The sequence below is a fragment of the Vicugna pacos genome, chromosome 27 (genome assembly GCF_048564905.1).
Source record: "Vicugna pacos chromosome 27, VicPac4, whole genome shotgun sequence".
Lineage (NCBI taxonomy): Eukaryota > Metazoa > Chordata > Mammalia > Artiodactyla > Camelidae > Vicugna > Vicugna pacos.
Window position 1 is genome coordinate 7,442,163 of NC_133013.1, and position 18,894 is coordinate 7,461,056.

At 44.6% G+C, this 18,894-nt stretch overlaps 2 protein-coding genes across 5 annotated transcripts in view; both read left to right on the forward strand.

Moving 5' to 3' along the window:
- Nucleotides 1-3,607, forward strand: part of TARS3 (threonyl-tRNA synthetase 3) — a 39,172-nt gene extending 35,565 nt beyond the window's left edge. For all 4 annotated transcript variants that reach the window (XM_072950672.1, XM_072950674.1, XM_072950673.1 and 1 more), the window contains 2 exons: nt 1,380-1,494; nt 2,804-3,607. In XM_072950672.1, coding sequence (XP_072806773.1) covers nt 1,380-1,494; nt 2,804-2,952 — 264 coding nt within the window. In that variant the 3' untranslated portion in view covers nt 2,953-3,607. The remainder of the gene's footprint in view (nt 1-1,379; nt 1,495-2,803) is intronic.
- A 2,015-nt stretch (nt 3,608-5,622) lies between these two features.
- Nucleotides 5,623-15,682, forward strand: TM2D3 (TM2 domain containing 3). Its single transcript, XM_031691612.2, has 6 exons — nt 5,623-5,752; nt 5,968-6,060; nt 7,841-7,998; nt 12,478-12,652; nt 13,340-13,415; nt 15,364-15,682. Exons 1-6 carry the CDS (start codon nt 5,647-5,649, stop codon nt 15,527-15,529), a joined length of 774 nt encoding a protein of 257 aa, XP_031547472.2. The 5' UTR covers nt 5,623-5,646; the 3' UTR covers nt 15,530-15,682.
- The last annotated feature ends 3,212 nt before the right edge of the window (nt 15,683-18,894 follow it).

An 18,894-nucleotide genomic window follows, 5' to 3' on the forward strand; every position in this document is an offset into this window, starting at 1 on the left:
TGGGAGTAACACCTGAATCATGTCTGTGTAGGTGTATCAGAACTATTTTATTCATGTTTTTGAGGAATTGGTATTTTAAACATCTCATCGTTATTCTTTTCCTCATGACTCTGTTAGGGAAGGATACTTGGATTATCTCTTGCTGCATAATAAATTACCCTAAAACTTGACAGCTTAAAACAAGCATCCATTTATTTATTTTTTAAAATTTATACTTAATTGAAGTACAGCTGATTTACAATGCTGTGTTGCTTTTAGGTGTACAGCATAGTGATTCATTTATACATATATATATTCTCTTTCAGATTCTTTTCCATTATAGGTTGTTACAAGATATTGACTATAGTTCCCTGTGCCATACAGTAGGTCCACAACAAGCCTTTATTATCTCACAGTTTCTGCGAGTCAGAATCTTGGAGCAGCATGGCTGGGTGACTCCAGCTTGGGGCACCTTGTGAGGCTAGAGGTGTTGAGGAGGCCACTCACCTCATTGTGGGTGCCCAGCGCCTCACCTTACGGGCTTCTCAGAGGTCGCTGGCATGTCCTCCCAGCCTAGAAGTGGTCTCAGCCCTAAAGGGCCCTCATGTCAGAAGTCACATGCCATCACGTCCACCCTCCACTGTGGACACACAGACCACAGCATGGAGGGAACTACCCAAGTAGGCGGGGTACCAAGTGGGTTACCTTGGAGGCTGGCCACCATACTATGTAATAATAAATGTGTTTCTCAACAATCCCACTCCTAGGCATTTATCCAGAGGGAATTCTAATTTGAAAAGACATGCACCCCAATGTTCATAGCAGCACTATTTACAATAACCAAGACATGAAAACAACCTCAAGGTCCATTGACAGATGATTGGATAAAGATGTGGTTATATACACACAGTGGAATACTACGCGGCCATAAGAAAGAATAAAAATAATGCCATTTGCAGCAACATGGATGGACCAGGAGATTATCATTCTAAGTGAAGTCAGACAGAGGAAGGCAAATTCCTTATGATACCACTTATATGTAGAATCTAAAATATGATACAAATGAACTTATTTACAAAATAGAAATAGACTCACAGACAGAAAACAAACTTATGGTTACCAGTGGGGAGAGGGAGTGGGAAGGGATGAATTGGGAGTTTGGGATCTGCACATACTAACTACTACATATAAAATAGATAAACAACAAGGTCCTACTGTTCAGCACGGGAAACTCTATTCAGTATCTTGTAGTAACCTATAATGGAAAAGAATCTGAAAAGGAATATATGTATGTGTATGTATGACTGAAACATGCTGTACAGCAGAAATTGACACAACATTGTAAACTACAATTTTTAAAAATGAAAATAAAATAATAAACATATTTCACTTTCTTGTAGGTATCCAGTGAATTTTTTGCAGAAGGATTCATGGCTGACGTTGATTTAGATCACAGTTGTACCCTCGATAAGAAAATCCGAAATGCACAGCTGGCTCAGTATAATTTTATTTTGGGTAATCTAAATTTGTATGTATTTTCCCAAATGCTTGTTTTTTCACTTTAATTCCAAAACAAATAAACAACAACAACAAAAAAACCAAAATAAGGAATATGGTATAACTACCTGATTATGACAAATAACTGTTGAATACTTACAGAGAAGAATCTGTGGTCTTCCTGGCTGGGTATCCTTTGCTGGAAGAATAGAAAGTTTCAGGTGAATCCTGTGGTGTAGTGTTAACTGGCAAGAAGTAATATCTCAAACCAACAATGAGAAATAATTTGGAAATGATCTTATCAGTAGAATTATACACCGTATGTTTCAGCCATGTGATGAGCCTCAAATATTCTCCTTTGCTTTTCTGGCTTATTAGAAATCTTTAGGATTATGCTAATGAATGGAAAGGGGTCAAATTTCAGATGATCAAAAGAAAAGAATCAAATGAAAAAAAAAGATGTCCTTGAGGCATATGAAAAATTGGATGCAAAATCTAAAATTTTGACTTAAAAATTATTCAAAACCAAGGGAAACTGATACTGATATGCCTGCAGGCACAACATTGTTATCTCCTGGAAAGCTGAAAGTTTCTGCAGAAGGTAAAATAAATATACACAGGGTTGTCCTGTGAGCAATTTCTCATCTTAAATCGATGCTTCAGTCAGGCTTCTTGTGGTGCCAGAGGTTTCAAATTGGCTTAGACTATGATGAAATGTGTTGGGTGTCAGAGTGTCTCATGCCATGGACTGTAGAATTAAATAGCTAAACCCTTAGAGAAGTAACTGAAGCAGGGAACTCACGCCTTACTAGGACCGTTTCTCCCCATTTCGGTTCCCTGTTTTGTTCTGGTCCTTCACGCTCCTCTTGAATATCTACTTTATTCCCCTTACTTGCTGACCAAGTGACCAAGTTCTTCCTTCCACCCTGCAAAAAACATGGCTGCAGAATTCTGCATCAACTCATAGTACAGGGCACTAGAGAGAACACACCTTTTATGGACATTCCAGAAAGTTCTGGTTGGCTGGTTGGGCATGAGCCTGGCGCCTAGCCTTTCATTCATGGAGGATGCCAGGTGGAGTGAGGGGGTCTCTAAGAGCTCTGTGCTCCCATTTGTACCCCAAGACTGCAAAAGGTGTTCTCAAAAGTGGACAGTAGGGAGAAGATTAGAAGTCATTCCTTGCCTCAAGAAACTTACGGTTATTAGACTGATATTTAGTGATTAATACTAAGAAGAAAAACTCAATAACAACATGTCACGTGGCTGCTGATTTAATATTTATAAATCATTGATTTAAAATCTGTTTATTTCCCTTTGTTTTCTGCAGTGGTTGGAGAAAAGGAAAAGGCAAATAATGCTGTAAATGTTCGAACAAGAGACAACAAAATTCATGGAGAGATTTCCGTAGCTTCTGCCATGGACAGACTGAAGAATCTCAAGAAATCACGTACACTAAATGCTGAGGAAGAATTCTGACATCCTTTCCTTGTACTCACTTCTCTTTAACCTTGCTTTGACCCCCAACAGTGCATTTTTCTTCATTAACACTAGTACTTCTGAGAACTTTGGACCACTGTGGGGTCCACCGATGGGCACAGTGAGAAAGGAGACAGTGTGGGAATAGCATAAAAGTTAATTCACTAATGTGTCTGCGGACAACTTTTAATTTCCCAGATGTCCTGAGAGACTTAAATGGTAAAATGCTATTCATCAAAAGGGGGAATACTAGGAAATGAGCATTATGAGATATTCTTGTTAAAAGCTGTGATTTTCAAAAGAGGTTTCAAACAAAAGTCTACAAAGCTCTTTGAATATGGGGGAAATTTATTTTCTAATAGCATTATGTCTCCGATGTTTGTTTTTTTTTTTAACTTAAGTTTTTCTGAAGTTCACACTGGAAATTTACCTCCAAAATCGGAGCCATTAATTTGTTTTAACTAACCAACAACCACAAAATAAGAAGCTAGTACTAAATCCTGGATTACTGACAAAGGATCCGAACTCAGAGATTTCAGTTGTGCAGTCTGCTGTAGTACCCACTGTAGTTTAAGAGTTGCCTCTTAATGCTTCTGACAGTTGAACCTGTTTATCTCTAGGAAAGATAAACTCAAATAAAATGCGCTACATAGCACTTCCAGTGTTTCAGCTATGAGTTTATACTATAATTATCTGCTCCCCTAAAGTTTAATTTTTTCATGGGATGACAGTCCACTGATTTATAGACACAAGTGGATGTCTGATTTTAACTGAAAGGAATACCTTACTGCTCAGAATCGAATTAAAGTGGCTTTATGCCAACAGAATTTAGCTACCAATCAAGCAGTATTGTTCGAGCGTTTATTTGGGTATGTGCTGTGGATTCAAAATAAATTTAAGACATGCTCTCTCTTCCCTATGCATGTATCATTTAGTTAGCTTCCTGAAGAGCTGGTAAGACTGCAGCTGACCCTTGAACAACAGGGGTTTGAGCTGCACGGGCTCAAACATCCACTTACATATGGATGTTTTTCAATAGTAAGTAACCCGGGTACCACAGGATCCTACCCGTGGTTGGCTGAATCTAAGGAGGTAGGACCACCAGTATGGGAAGAACCGGAGGAGGGCCCAGTGTAAGTTATATGTGGATTCTCCACTGCACCCCTAAGCCCCAGGTTGTTTAAGGGTCAGTGTGCTACATATGAGACCCATATAATGCTGGAAGGTGCAAATCGTGCCTTACAATTTTTTAAGCTAACGTTTATTGAGGCCAAGTACTATTTGATGTTTTTTTTTTATTCACCACACATACTAGTGAGGGAGTGGGGTGATCAGAGACTCCCACACCTGAAATGATTCTGTAGCGGGTGAGTGGGAAGAGGGAATCACGTCAACAGCCCACGACAAAGTGTGGGTCCCCAGGAGAGCGAGGGGAGAGGCCGGGGAGCTGTGCACTCTCCAGCTTGGCCTTCCCTGTGGAGGGACTATTTCCGCCCTTCTTAATCCAGGCTCCAGTCCCAGGATCTGCAGGCGGTGGGTGGGGTTGGGGGGTATCTAAGACCTGATCATTATAGTGCACGTGCAGCCTCTCCCAGTCCCAGGAATTTCCTTGGGAGTAACACGCATCTTTAAGGAGGCAGGATGTGCAGAGATGCTCACTGGGCACTGACGGGCTTGTGGGGAGTGGAGCCTGTTGTGTGTCACACAACGGGGTGGGCTGATAACAAGAGTTGGTAAAAGAATTTACCAGAGGTTAAATCTAAGAATAGAAAGGAGTTTATTGGGGTACACAGACAACAGCGGACCACACAGGCGAGGGGTGCCTGTGTAAGCACCGAAGGCCGGTTATTGGGGTTTTTTATAAGCTCAGGTCACAAGGTGCCTGATTGGGTTGTGCGCAAGTCTCTGGTTGCAGGTGAGGTAAAAGGTTTAGGGTCTGTGAAAGGCAGTGGGGGGGGGGGGTGACTGATAAGGTGGGCTGAACCAAGCCAGCTTGAGCTTTACCCAGGGCTATTAGTTTGTTAGGGGAGACACACCCAGTAGAAAATGCACTTTGTCTGTTGAGGCATCACAGGCAGACAATGACAGCCCAAAAATGGGGGTCGACATTAGTGGGCCCAACAGGGCCCTTGGGGCCACTTGGCACACCTGACAGTCCTTTTTAGTATGAAATTAACCAATTTCTCAGTCTAGTGCCGAGCAGCATACACATCCAGGCACATGTAAATAAGGGCCAACTTCCCAAATTTGCCCGCCTTTGCTTGCAGACGCTTCTGGTGTGAGGTTTGTTCCCAGGTGACCTTCCCAGTCTTCACCTACGGGAGGAAAGGGCTCTGTCCCACTACTTCCTTCCAAACAAACTCTTCTCCATCAAACTCTTCCCTGTAAGAGTCCAAGGGCGCCAGTGTCCCCGGAGGACCGAGCAGCCTCCCGGCATCGCGTCGCCTCCGGGGAGCGTGGGGACGAAGACCCACGTGGGGCATAGAACCAGGAGCAGCTGCGATCCTGGGCCCTGGCTACCGGGAACGGGGTGGAGGGGCTGGCGGAACCTGCCCCCGACGCCCCGCCCCCCGATCAGACCCGGCCCCTGACGCCCCGCCCCACACTTAGCGTCGGCCGGAGGCGTCCCGCCCCACTGCGCCCAGCCCTGACGCCCCGCCCCCGGCTCAACCCCTGCCGGCAGCCCGGAAGTGTATGCGCGCCGGCAAGATGGCGGCTGCGGCGGTCCAGCTTTGGGGCCTTCGCCGCCCGTGTCGCGCGCTGCTGTTCCTCTCGCAGTTCTACATCCTGTCGGGCGGTGGTGAGTTAGAGGCCAGGATCCGCGCGGTGCCGGCCCAGGGGGCGGCGGGCAGTGCTCGGTGTCGCCCTGTGGGCCGCGGTCTGGGTTTCCGGGGCGGCCAGGCCGGCAGGCGTTCCGTGTTGACCACGGGGGCCGAGACGTTCGTGTCCCGGAGAACGTATGTCTCCACTCGCAGGAGACGTTCGTGTCCCAGATAACGTGTCTCTCGCTCGCAGGGGCCTTGGACGTGGAGCGCTCGCAGCCGCCGGCCCCAGCGGGGAAGGACCCGGGCCCGACACGCGCTTTCACGGTGGTTCCCGGGGCGGCAGGTACTGCGCGCCTTCTGTTCGGCTTAGAGCTCCCTCTCCTTTTCCACAGCGTTTCTTTTAGAATATGAAATCACTTTCCATTTCCCGAGCGTCTTATTTATTGTATTTTAGGTTATGTGAACTCAGTGCATAGATGGGCATTTTCTGTAGGCAGTCTTGGTATTTCAATAGCTTTTGACTTTCTGGCCTCACCTCTTTCTCCAGTCTCAGGCTTGTCATTTCCATCACTTTATTCCTGTTTTTTGTTTGTTTGTTTTTTTATTCATCCATCTAGGTAACCTTCAACCAGTGCTCCTTTTCCTTCGGAAAAGTTCTTGTATTTCTTGTACCCTATTCCTGATGTTGCATGGTAAAGGCTCCCCACCGCTGGGTGAAGTGGGAGGGTCCGGGAGAGACTGACACAGATTGGGCTCTGTCTAGGTCTGTTGGCGCTCCTGGGAGCTTGAGCAAGTTGGGCACCTTTGGGGGTTTTGGTTTTCTCATCTTTAAGATGGTGGGGGTAGCCTGGCCCTCTAAAGTCATTTTGGCTTTGTGATTCTAAATAGCCATCCTCCAGCCACAAGAGTAACAGGAACAAAAGAAAAATGGTGTTTTATAGATTTGCCTACTTAATAGGGACTTCGAGTCAGACCACTTTAATTGACCATTAGTGTCTTTGCTAAATGGAACCTTTGTCTCTATAGTTTCATTATTTCAATGAATTGAAGCTGGCAGAGGTATCTTACTGATTCTGATTTGGGTATAAAAGACTACTAGGAGGGGAGGAGGGTAGAGCTCAGTGGTAGAGTGAGTGCTTAGCATGCACGAGGTCCTGGGTTCAATCCCCAGCCCCTCCAGTAAAACTAACTAAAATAAATAAACCCAATTACCCACCCCCCAAAAAAGTAAATTTTAAATAAATAAATAAATAATAAAGAAAAAAAAGACTTCTAGGAGACAGCCGCATATGTGAGTTTAAAACAAATTATTTTATAGAGAAACGGCGAGAATTTTTGACTCTTTTGGGCATTTTTGAAAGCTCTTCCTCCCTGAGGTACCTGCATTTATTGAGGATACTATTTGCAATTTTGATCCTCTCTTACCTGATAGAAATATATTGTACTCCTGGCTAGGTTGGCTGGGAAAAAACTGCAAGTAACTGATTAAGTTACAAATATAGAGAACTGTTTTGAACTTTGGTAGGATGGAACTAAATATTATTTGAAGACTGTGGCTTTTTGAAGCACCAATGTGGGATAATGATGGAGTACATTTTCTAGAGTTGGTACCATATTGTACTGATTGATTGAGTTAGTGGGTCAATGGCATCATTTACAAATTAGTGAATTCAAGGGGAAGGAACACTGTATTGGAAACAGATTTGAGTTCTGGTTCCAGCTTTGCCACTCCCTCTGTGATCTCGAACAAACATTACCATCCGTAAGCCTTAGTTTTTTCATTCTGTAATATGGTAGATTTTTTGAGGCCCTAATATATGCCCAGCCCCAAATTATATATGTTGTATGTACGTGATGTATATTATAGTCATTTGATTTGTGTGGTCATTTTATAGACAGTCATTAAATACTTTTTACTTAGCTGTCAAGCTGTTGCACCAGGTCACACAGCTGGCTGGTGGCAGAACCCTGCTTTACTTGCAGGTGTCTCTGACCCCAGTCTGCTTTTTCATTCCAGGAGCATGTGTTACTGCTGATGATCATGCCCCTTAACCTTAGAAAATCGTTTTCCTCTGTTCTCATCTGTGTTGTAAGAGAGTACGCTTCTCTCTCACCTCTCACAGAAAGTACCGACATCCCACCTTATGTGATGAAGTGTCCCAGCAACGGTCTGTGTAGCAGACTTCCCGCAGACTGTATAGAGTGCAAGACAAATTTCTCCTGTGTCTATGGGAAGCCTATCACTTTTGACTGCACGGTCAAACCTTCTGTTACCTGTGTTGTAAGTACTGCAACTTTCTTATTCTCAGTAAACTCAAGGTAAACCTTGAGTTATAAGTAGAGTTTAGACTGGACTATGGGGGAAGCTCAGAAAGAAAGCGCTCTGCGTTTTCTAAGCAATATTTTAGGCATAAAGTAAGACGGCTGAAATTTCCATTTCCAAAGTAAGGTTTGGTTGCCAGGGTTCAGATAGCAATTTTTGACACAAGGATAAATACCAGACTTCTTACAAAAAAGTCAGAGGTAGAAAAGGCTCAGGTGCATTAGTTGTCACCCGTTAGAAATGACCCCGCTACCCATCGTCACACCTGCAGCCTGTGTCTGGTAGTTTGACAGCCAGGAAGGAGCCTGGAGAGGCGTTCAGAGCCGGTGACGCCTGCGTCCGAGCAACTTGGCCGGGGCTCCTGGTATCACCGACTCCTGGGGACAGTCCCACACCTGCCCAGTGTGAGTAGGTCCGGGCGGCTCAGGTACCTGCATTTATTGACAACTGGACCAGGTAAATGATGACATACTTCATTGTTTGGGACTGCAGACTAGCATCTGGCGAGGTGAAGAGTAGAAATGAGTAATGCAGCAGTCTTCCGCTCTTCCCTGCTGTCACTAACTGTGATTTATTAAGCTGTCTCTTGTTAAATGAGGGGATGGGCCCAGAGCAGCTTCTCCGAAGCATTTCTGTGCCGCCCTCACTCTGGGAGATGGTCGAGGAGGAAAACCAGATTCCATACCACATCCTCTTGCAGATTGCCCTTGACCCAGAGAGTCTAGCCTTTCCTTCACTTCCTGGGACAGAGTGCCTTTCCCTGTCCCTTCTTTGGAACTTGGCCCGCAAAGGGCTGGATTAGAAGGCTCTTTCTGTATTTCTCCTAGAGTCTGGGGTCATGAGAGGGCATGAGGGCGGCTTCACTCTGGAGGGGAAACTTGGGAGAGTGTGTGTGGTCTCCGTGAATGGAGTTTTTATGAACCGAAGCGTCTGTCATTTTCATCTGCCAGGGTTCCCTTTCAGGCGCTCTGGAAGCGGCGCTCGCTGCCCAGGGGGTGGTCTTCCCAGCTCCCTCGAATTGTCCTTGGCTTTGTTACTACATCTGAAATACTCGTCCTCCTGACACTCTCCTCTAGTGGCTAGACCTGTTTGAAGGCTTTTGAAGCCTCTTGGGTCTGGCACATACTAGGTGCATAGTAGGTGAAAAGGGAGAACACGCGGATGATCAAGAGGAGCTTTTGCAGAATCGGCCTCTTTTGTTGTTTGCCTCGGCTTCCTTGACATTCATCTCCCAAAACTGGTTGCTGAGTGCAGCTTAGTTCTCCATCTCTTCCTGCTGAGGTCTTTCACAAACAAGTGGTTCCATGTCATGGGAAATAGCAGAGGACAGGAAAAATGACAAAGGTAGAACAGTTATGGAGCTGAGGCAAGTTTCCGGATCCTAAGTCACAGCCCGGTGCGTCCTCACCACTCGGCTGAGACCTGCCCTTTTCCTGCCCTGAGCATTCGTGTCACCCGCGCCCTGCGCTGGCCTGCAGGGGTGCATCCTGTCAGAGAGCAGGAGTGGTGTCTGAAGTCTGCCTCGAGGGAGGCTGGTGGTCTGTTTCTTCTCCAAAGCGAAGATCAGTAAAATACTGGCTCTCAAGAGCCCTGGGTCCTAGGACTGCTGCAGCCAGGTAATCTGGGACAGACCACCTGTTCTTTCCTTACTGAGTGACCGTCTATGGTGTCCCTTCTCACTAAATAGGTTAGTGATTCAGGCAGAGATAATCCGCAGACATGGCAGGCACATGTGCAGACATTCAGCCTCTCCTCCCGCCCTCCCCACCCCAGTCCCTTTTTCCCTTTCTCCCTCTCACTTTATTTTGAACTTCAGATTAACAGAAAGAAATAGCTCTGCTATTCCTCCTAGTCCTTCTAGCTCTCCTAGTCCTCCTGCAGGCATCCTGAGTAGGGACTCACAGGCCCTGGGAGTCTCACCTGGATTACACTAGTCAAAGAAGTTATTTTATAATGGCCCTGCTAGGTATAGAAATATACATGAGTGCAAGCACCCTGCAGCCCCTTTGGGGTCAGGTGGCTCCTGCTTCTGTTATCGTGGAGACCAAGCCAGTTGAGCCACGTCAGCTGGAATTGTGCTGGGCGGGAGTGTTGTTCTGTGTGTAACCTTTTGGACGAGTTCTGTGCTCTTAGTCAGACCGTGGTTTCACCAACGGAAGGGAAACAAATCTTTTCACTACTCATGAGCTTTTGAAGGGGTCTGGACTTGTTTGTGGTGCGAAGACTGACTCAGCAAATGCTGGGATGCCTGGGAAAGGGTTGAACCCTGTTTTGTCCAAAATAAATTCCAGATCGATTTCAAAGATTTAGTGTGAAAAAATGAGACCACAAAGTACCAGAGAAAGCATGAGCTAGTTTGGTTATAGTCTCAAAAGAGGGAATATTTTCCTAAGTGTAAAATAAAATTTAGAAGCCGTAAAAGAAAGAATTGGTACATCTGATTACTAACAATTATAGATTTCTACATGACCTAAAAAAGCATGATGGCAGAAGACCAATGGCAAACTAGGGAAAAGTATCTCTAGCACATATGACAAATAATGTGCTAGTATCCATAATGTGTAAAGATTTCCAAAAAGCCAGTGAGAAGATGACAATCCTGTAGAAAACTGGTGTTAGGACAGAAGTAGATGGTTCATAGGAAAGGAAATACAAACAGACTTTCACACAAAGTTTAATTTTTCTCACAGTTAAAGAAATACAAATTAACGCATTTTTTTTTGTCCTATCAGATTGGCAGAACAATCAGAACGTTTGGTGACACTTCGAGTTCTTGAGGGTATGAGGGACACTCTTGTGTCTTGTTAGGGGATGGGTAGATTGGTCAACCTCTTATAGGCAATATACTTTAAATGTGAGACTTAACCTTTGACCCAGCAATTCCATATTTAGGAATGTATCTTACAGATACAATGTATTGCACATGGATGCAAATAAACATGCCTAAGGATATTCTTAGCTGCATTGTTCAGCCAGGCAAGATTGGAGACAGGCTAAATATCCAAGAAAGAACAATTTAATTTTTGGTTAACTGTGTAATGAAGTAAATACTATTAAAAATATTTAAAAGAACTAGGCAGCTCTAGAGATATTTACTGATATCTACAGAATTAAATAAGTAAATAACGATGGAACATTAAATTTTTTAAAAAACCAAAGTATATGTGACGTAAACGTGCTGCTGTATAGAACAGGATCCCTGGAAAGCCAGAACAGGTAAGCCGAGCTTGCTGCTGGGCCCGGCTGGGCTGGCCTCCTCCCTGCTCTCCTGTTGTGTGGGAATTTGTGCCTCGTACTCTTATTACCTAGTTTTAAAGAACAGTTGATAAGAAACGAATGTTACAAGTTCATTGGTCAGAATATGCAGACGTTTAAAGCAATATTGCTTAAGTCAAGTGATACCTTACCTAGCTTTGAATATTATCCATAAAAGCAGTTTTTCATTAATCAAAAAAATTAATAGATATGATACCTCCAGAGGTGATTGTGTGACCATTTTAAATGATTTTGAAAACTATTTAGAGCAGTCTAATGTCAGGTAAGAGGATACAAATCGTCCTCAGCATAATTCCACCTGTAAAAGTCCACATTACAGGAAGGAAGAAGGAAAGAAGGTGAAGAGTGGTGCTTTCTGAGAGGTTACACGTTTCTTCTGTAATTTCCAGATGTGCAGCATACAAGGACATGTGTGGCTCTCATAAGCAGACAACAAAATAATGACTTTTAACATTGAAATGGAAAAAAACTTCTGGTTTCAAAAGCTTAGGGCCAGCAGTGAGCACTTGCTGAGCCTCTGCATGTGGTTCTTTTCCATGCTGAGAGTGACCTACTGTGGCCGCCTGTTGGTTGGTGACCTGCTTGTGTGACCGCCATAACAGCCTGGGGTTCTGGAGCCTGGTGGAGCTACTGAGGGGAGTTGGGACCGGGGAGCCAGGCAGTGCGCCTGCTCCAGGCAGTGGAGCCTCGGGCTGGGGCTGGGCATCGGCCTTCTGCACAAAGCTTGCAGCTCAGTGACCTTGCACAGGTGGGCTCGCTTGTCCTTTCAGCTCCCTGGGCCCCCAGGGCTTTACCAAGTGCATTTTCCTTTTTTCGGTATTATAAAAGTACACATACTCATTATTAAGAATTTGGCCAGAATGACAGTGATGAAATAATAGTCTTAGCATCCTGAGATAACCTTTGTGATCTTGATGTGGATTTATCTAGACATTTTTTCCTTGTGTATGTATTTTGGGGTGTGTGTTTGTGATCATAGGGTCGTACCATGCACATTTGTTGTGCATACATACTGGTTTGGTACCTGTCTTTCCGCCACTTCCTCCTAGGTCATAAACACAAGTATTTTAGAAACCTTGTGCCATGTGGCTGTAGAGTCTTATCGACATGTTAACCAGCCACTACTCTGTGACTGAAGAGTCCATGTCCTTTGGTGTGTAGGATCAAGACTTCAAACCCCAAAAGAGCTTCATCCTCAACATGACTTGCAGATTTTGCTGGCAGCTCCCGGAAGCTGATTACGAGTGTTCCAGCTCCACCAGCTGCATGACAGTGTCCTGTCCTCGGCAGCGCTTCGCCGCCAACTGCACCGTGCGGGACCACGTCCACTGCCTGGGTGAGTCACGGTCTGCAGCGCTGCTCTAAGCTGACTCAGGGAACTAGTGAGAAAGTTGAGGATTAAATTTGAATTGTCTACTCAGAAACGTTTATCAGCACTTTTCAGTTATGCCAGGCCTCATCAGTAAACTCAGTGAACTTAAAAAAAATCCAGCAAGTTTTAGTCTTTCCTAGCTAGTCCTTTTCTGTTGTAAGAACTCTTTCCCTACACCAGATTCATAATTTCCTGTGTTTCCTTTTACATGTTGCCCATTTGGCCTTTCACATTTAGGGATTGGTGTTGGTGAGGGGGTGAGGCAGATTCAGGGTGGCGTCCCCCGTGGGTAGCCGGTCATCCCAGAACTGGCATTCGGCGTGAGCCTGCATCCACAGGGGTGTCTGTGCGGCATCGTTTGTCTGTCTCAGCTCCACGCTCTCTTATTCCCTCTTCGCTTATCTGCGTCCTGATAGCATATGGGGCATTGCACGTCTTCAAGCTGGGATCTTTACAAAACTGAACTAAATGTCAAATCTACGCTTATAGGTGGTACGCGCTTTCTTTTTACCACTCATTGTAGTGAACGTTTATTTTTGTAAGATTGTCTTTTTAGATTGTAAATTACAAGGTCTCCAGTTACACGTTAATCTCTGTGTAAGAGTATTTTTATACCATGTTTCTATGCAGACTGTTTTTCCTTTTTTTAAGGTAACCGTACTTTTCCAAAAATGCTGTACTGCAATTGGACAGGAGGCTATAAGTGGTCGACTGCCCTGGCTCTGAGGTAAGCTCTGTTACTAGTAGACTAGAGATGCCACGTGGATTTCCTTGGGATTGGTGGAGTCTTCCAGATGTTGAGCTCAGGCAGTCTCCTCCCTCACCCAGATCCTACCACGTGTGTTCCATAGACGGTGAAACATATTTAGGCTTCAGGCCACCACCCTCCATGGAATTCAGTAACAGGTTGCTAGCTTTTCTTCCAAGACGCCTGCACACTGTAGAGAGGACTTCATTGAGTCGTTACCATGGGTGATTAGAACCAGTCAGTGTTTCCCATCCTGAGTGCACCATGAATCAGTAAAGTGCTATGTACTGCTTCAAATGAGTAGGCTTATGATGTATATTTTTAATTTTTAGTAACTTTTTTCTTTATTATAAAACTAATACATGGTCGGGGGGAGGGTATAGCTTAGTGGTAGAGTGAGTGTTCAGCATGCAGGAAGCCCTGGGTTCAATCCCCAGTACCTCCATTAGTAAATAAATAAGCAGGCCTAATTACCCCCCCCCCAAATACATGCTCAGTACTGAAAACTAGAAAAAATGGAAATCACAAAGAAAAACATTAAAAATCACCTGTAACTCCATCATCCAGATATAATTACAGATATAATTTTTACATTAAAATGTGCTTGTATTTGTTAAACTTTTCAGCAATTCAAAACAATATTGTACCAGTTCTTCCCACCAGAGGAAGGGCGGGTGGGTGCTGTTTAAACTTCACTGATTAAAAACTTGTACATCTGCTGTGGAAGGTTTAGAGCCTGAGACCCGTGACCTCCATGTGCCTTGTGCCATGGGTCGGGGCTTCTCAGCCTCGTCACTGTTGGCATTTGGGCCAAATAATTCTTTGCTGTGGGGCGTCCAATGCACAGCAGGACGTTTAGCTGGATCTCTGGACTTTACTTACTAGAGGTTACCCACCCCCACACCCGAAGATGTGACAATCAGAAATGCCCCCAGGTACCTGGTGTCTGGGGCAGGGCTGGGGAAAGAGGAAGGTCCTGCCTGGCGGGAAATCACGCCTGGAAGGTGTCTGAGGGTCCAAGATGGAAAATCTTAGGCAACGAGAATGAGATTCAGTCACAGCCACAGTCTTTGTCAGCAGTTACAACTAACAACTGACTTCTTAATAAACTTTTTATTTTGGAGTAGTTTACAGAAAAGTTGCAAAGATAGAGGTCCTGTACACAGCTTACCTAGTTTTCTCCACATTGTTAACATCTGAAGTTACCATGGTATAGTTAACAGCTGACTTTTAGAAAGTAAGAATAGTTTTCTTCCCTGGGCTCAACGTGGTTCTTTGAGAATATCTGCTGTGTCTGTGACACGCCGGCGGTTGCATCTCAGTGCTGGGGAAGGGGAGGGTATAGGTGAGCCCAGGTTGGACACATGTTCCTCATCACCGGAGCTGCGCCATGGGTGCTGTTCTCTTTAATTTTAACTTTTATATCAAAATTTTCCATAATAAAAACCTTAAAAGAAATACAATGAGAAGTTGTCCAAATACTGTTAGATCTTAGCGTCGGAAGGAACCTCACAAGTCATTTACTCCTAACACAAAACCTGTAAAGACGGACGATGACAAGTTAGCCGACTGAATGGGGGCAGCCCACTGGTGTCGCCTGCCTCCATGCTCCCACTTGGCTCTCCCGGACTTGCCGTCTTCAAGAGTAAAAAGCGACAAGCTCAGTTGCTTTTCTTGAAAAGAAAGCATTAGATTTCAGTCCAGCTAAAAAGTGTGTGTTTACATGTGACATCTAAACGATCTTCTTGCCCATGGTTACTTAGGGCTATTAGTTTGTAAAATGGTCGCTTGTGTCCCGATTGAGAGATGTTTGTGCGTGACCATCCGGGCCCTCTCACGAATGCGCGTCAGCGCGGTTACTGGGCCGCCCTGGCTGCGGTGGTGGGGGTGGGCATCGGATGGATTCCAGGCCTGTTTGCCGTTGCAGTATCACCCTCGGTGGGTTCGGAGCAGACCGCTTCTACCTGGGCCAGTGGCGGGAAGGCCTCGGCAAGCTGTTCAGCTTCGGGGGCCTGGGGGTCTGGACGCTGATTGATGTCCTCCTCATCGGCGTTGGCTACGTGGGACCGGCGGACGGCTCTTTGTACATTTAGCTGTGGTCCTGTGCTTCGCAGAGGAGCCGGGCTTAGGAGACATCCATTTGCCTGTAGGAATCGCTGTGCTGAGTGGTGCGTGTGTGTTTTTAATGTACAGCATCTGTACTGTGTCTGCCTTGATGAAGGTAAAATAAACAACCCTCAACTGTGCTTACCTGGAATTTATTTGCCTGAAATATATTTTTTTTCTGTGAAAAAACTTAGACTAACTTAAACTTGAAAAACAACCTGTGCAGCAACTGAAAATCTGTTCAATTCCTAGGCTTTGATTTTATGTTGGTCATGTCAGAGTGTATCGCTTGTATCTCGGCCTGAATGCAATCTGCCTTGAGAAGCTTTTCGGCTGTGATTACAGGAAGTGGGATGTGTTTTTGTTCTTTAGCTAAATAATCTGCCTAAACGTCAGTCATCTGTAAGTTTTGAGATGTAACATGTATGTAGTCTGGTCTTTACATGTGACTGTTTGAAGTAAACTGCAGAACTTCTGTGCCTGGTTGCCACGATTTGAATTTTGTTAGTAATATAAAAGGTCACGAGAGTCCTGGAAAATCAATAAAATTACAAGTTCCTTGAAAAAGATTGTAGACTTTTTCCTATATGTTTTTTATATTAAAATATAATCTTGAATAATCATAGCAACTTCCTTTTATTATTCAGAAGTAAAATGTTTATTTTTCAAGGCATTGCTGCACTCTGATAGATACACTCGTAATTGACTGTTTCATTAACACACAATGGACACGTTTAAAACTGTTTCAGTGAGATAAATGAGTCTGTAGATCTGTTGTAGGCCCTTTTTTGAAGGAAAAACACTTATTAATCCAAAATGGGTTTGACTCATTATTTCTTTTGAAACATTCACAAATTCTTACCATTTTCCCCTTGAAATTGGGTATCTGAGTATTACTTTTTAAACATCTGTGTTGAGAGCTAGAAGACTTAACCAGCGTGTCAGATCTTTAGCTAGAAAACATTTGAGAATATCTCCATACATCTCGTGCGACAAAAACATACTTTCTTCATCAGATTATGAATTACAACTCCCCCTTTTGAAGGGGCACTGAGCCACTTTGGCATGATAACTTGCCATTTAAGAACAGGCTGCTTTTGAAGAACAAGGCTCTCATCTGCGCAGGTTGGTACCGTTGAGTAACAGATCCAGCTCTGGGCACTAGGTGGTGCCTCCCCATCGCGTCTGCTCTCCCAGGATATTTCCAGAAGCAGCCAGTCTTTACTTGTTTTTTCCCCTGGAGCAAGAACGCTGCCACTTCCAGGTGGGCAGCCCCGTTTGCACAGGCCTTTCTTCTCCGGAGCAGACACATCCTCACCTGTCACAGGTGCGTGAGACTTGGCACAGCAGGTCTTCAGAGGAAGAACTGTCCCTGCAAGGAAGCAGCCCCTGTGCTAACGATGGTGAAGATTTGCCTGGAATCTCCTTGCTTAGCTCTGCGGTGAGGAGGATCTCCACGGCTGAGATGACACACCAGAGGGAGCCGGGAGGTGATGGGAATTGCTGACGGTCTTCACAGGGAAGCTGTGGTCTCAACCATTGACCATCTTTATGGCTTTGGGGCCTGAGTTAATTAATGAAGCTCCGGCGTTTAAAAGGTGACATCTAAAAGGTTCTCAATCCACAAGAGGACACAAAGGAACTTGTTCCTAAATCCAAGAAAATTTTTACATGGAGATAGACTTTGGAACATAAAGGATGTAAGCAAATTGGGAATGCTTCTTAACAAAGATTTGATAGAGCCAGTGGCCTTTGAGACAGAGCTAGAAGGAAAACAAGGAGATCCCCAAATACAGTTTTAAACAGATTGATGAACAATGACCTCATACCAGGGCTCCCAAAACAAACCAATAAAACTATGTTCAGAGGGCACCGTAGAGGGTGGGTGTGGTCTCCGACAAATCCCACCAGCCTCTGCAGGCAGCAAAGTCACGTTTGGGTCTGACTTTTAGGGTCTGTTCCCGGGTGCTGTGAGCTCTGACCAGAGGCTGTTAGCTAGGGAACCTGTTCACATATCAGTCACCAGCCTCTCTTGGCAGTTCTCTGGAAGCGCAGAATTTATCACTGCTGCGTGCTGTGTGGCATCCCCCTGCCTCCCGTACTCAGGGTTTCTTCCTTGCTTTGTCAGCGCTCTTCTATGCGCCCAGCAGTTCCTTGTGGGCAGGTGCTGTGTTAATTTATTTCTCTCTGCTCCATCATTCCTAGCACCACATCTTGTGCACAGTGGCCTCGTATATTTGCTGAGTGAGTTAGTTCCCTGGCATCTTAGAGGTACTGGAGCACCTGAGTGCAATTCTGGGCCCCAACAGTCAAGGTGGCTGCAGGGAGGTAATATACAGACATTGGCTTCAAGTGACTGTTGGCCGCGGCACCATGTTAATCTGATTCCTGCAAATTGCTGAGGTTTATGGTGCTTATAAAAAGATTTTTAGAAGATCTTAATGCTTCAAAATTTAAAAATGTAAAAATGCCTTCCTTATGCCACATGACTTGTTTCTCTATATCTTTTAAATACTTTCTGGCAGAATCGCATTTATTTTTGGCATGTCTTCCGCTAAGGGATTTGCAAGTGATTTTAATTCATCCTGGTAGCCACAAGTGGAAAACAAGCTGTATCCGATGCAGCCTTTCAGATACATCAGGAGAGCTTGCGAAAGCAGGCAGTCAGCGTCCTTCACTCCCCATCTCAAGCTTCTATCTACGCCACGGCTGATGAAAGTACCCTTGCTAGAGTTTAAAGTGTCACAAGGATGGTAGAGGGTGTGTAATTTGGTAAAAATTCTTAGGTTGAAAGTGGGATGAAATTGTCTTCTATAAACACACTTATGCAAAACAAGGAAGCTTTGAGACATTTGGACGTAATGTACTTTTTAAAATTGAAGTATAGTCAGTTACAGTGTGTCAATTTCTGGTGTACAGCATAATGTCTCAGTTATGCATATACGTACATACACTCATTTTCATAGAAACACTTGGACATAGTTTACAAAGAGGCTCCGCAAGATTAGGACCGTGGTTCTCTGCTGTATCCCAGCTTTGAGATCCCTAGTGGGCACACAGTAGGTGCACAGGGAGTATTTGTTGGAAGAATGGACAATGAGGTGTCTCTGGGAGTAAGCTAAAGACCTAAAAGTACTACTGAGAATGCCTGGATAGAGGGAGAAAGCAACTGATCACAACACCCCCCTTTCCAAACACTCAGGGACATGAAAACAGTAGTTAAAACTGGCATCCCCCTTTCCACAGACAACAAACAAACAAACAAAAATCCAGCAGCAAACAAGGAAAGAGATAACCAAACATCCAAAACGTTCAAAAATGATAAGGAGAAAAACAATGATGGCTCAGATCT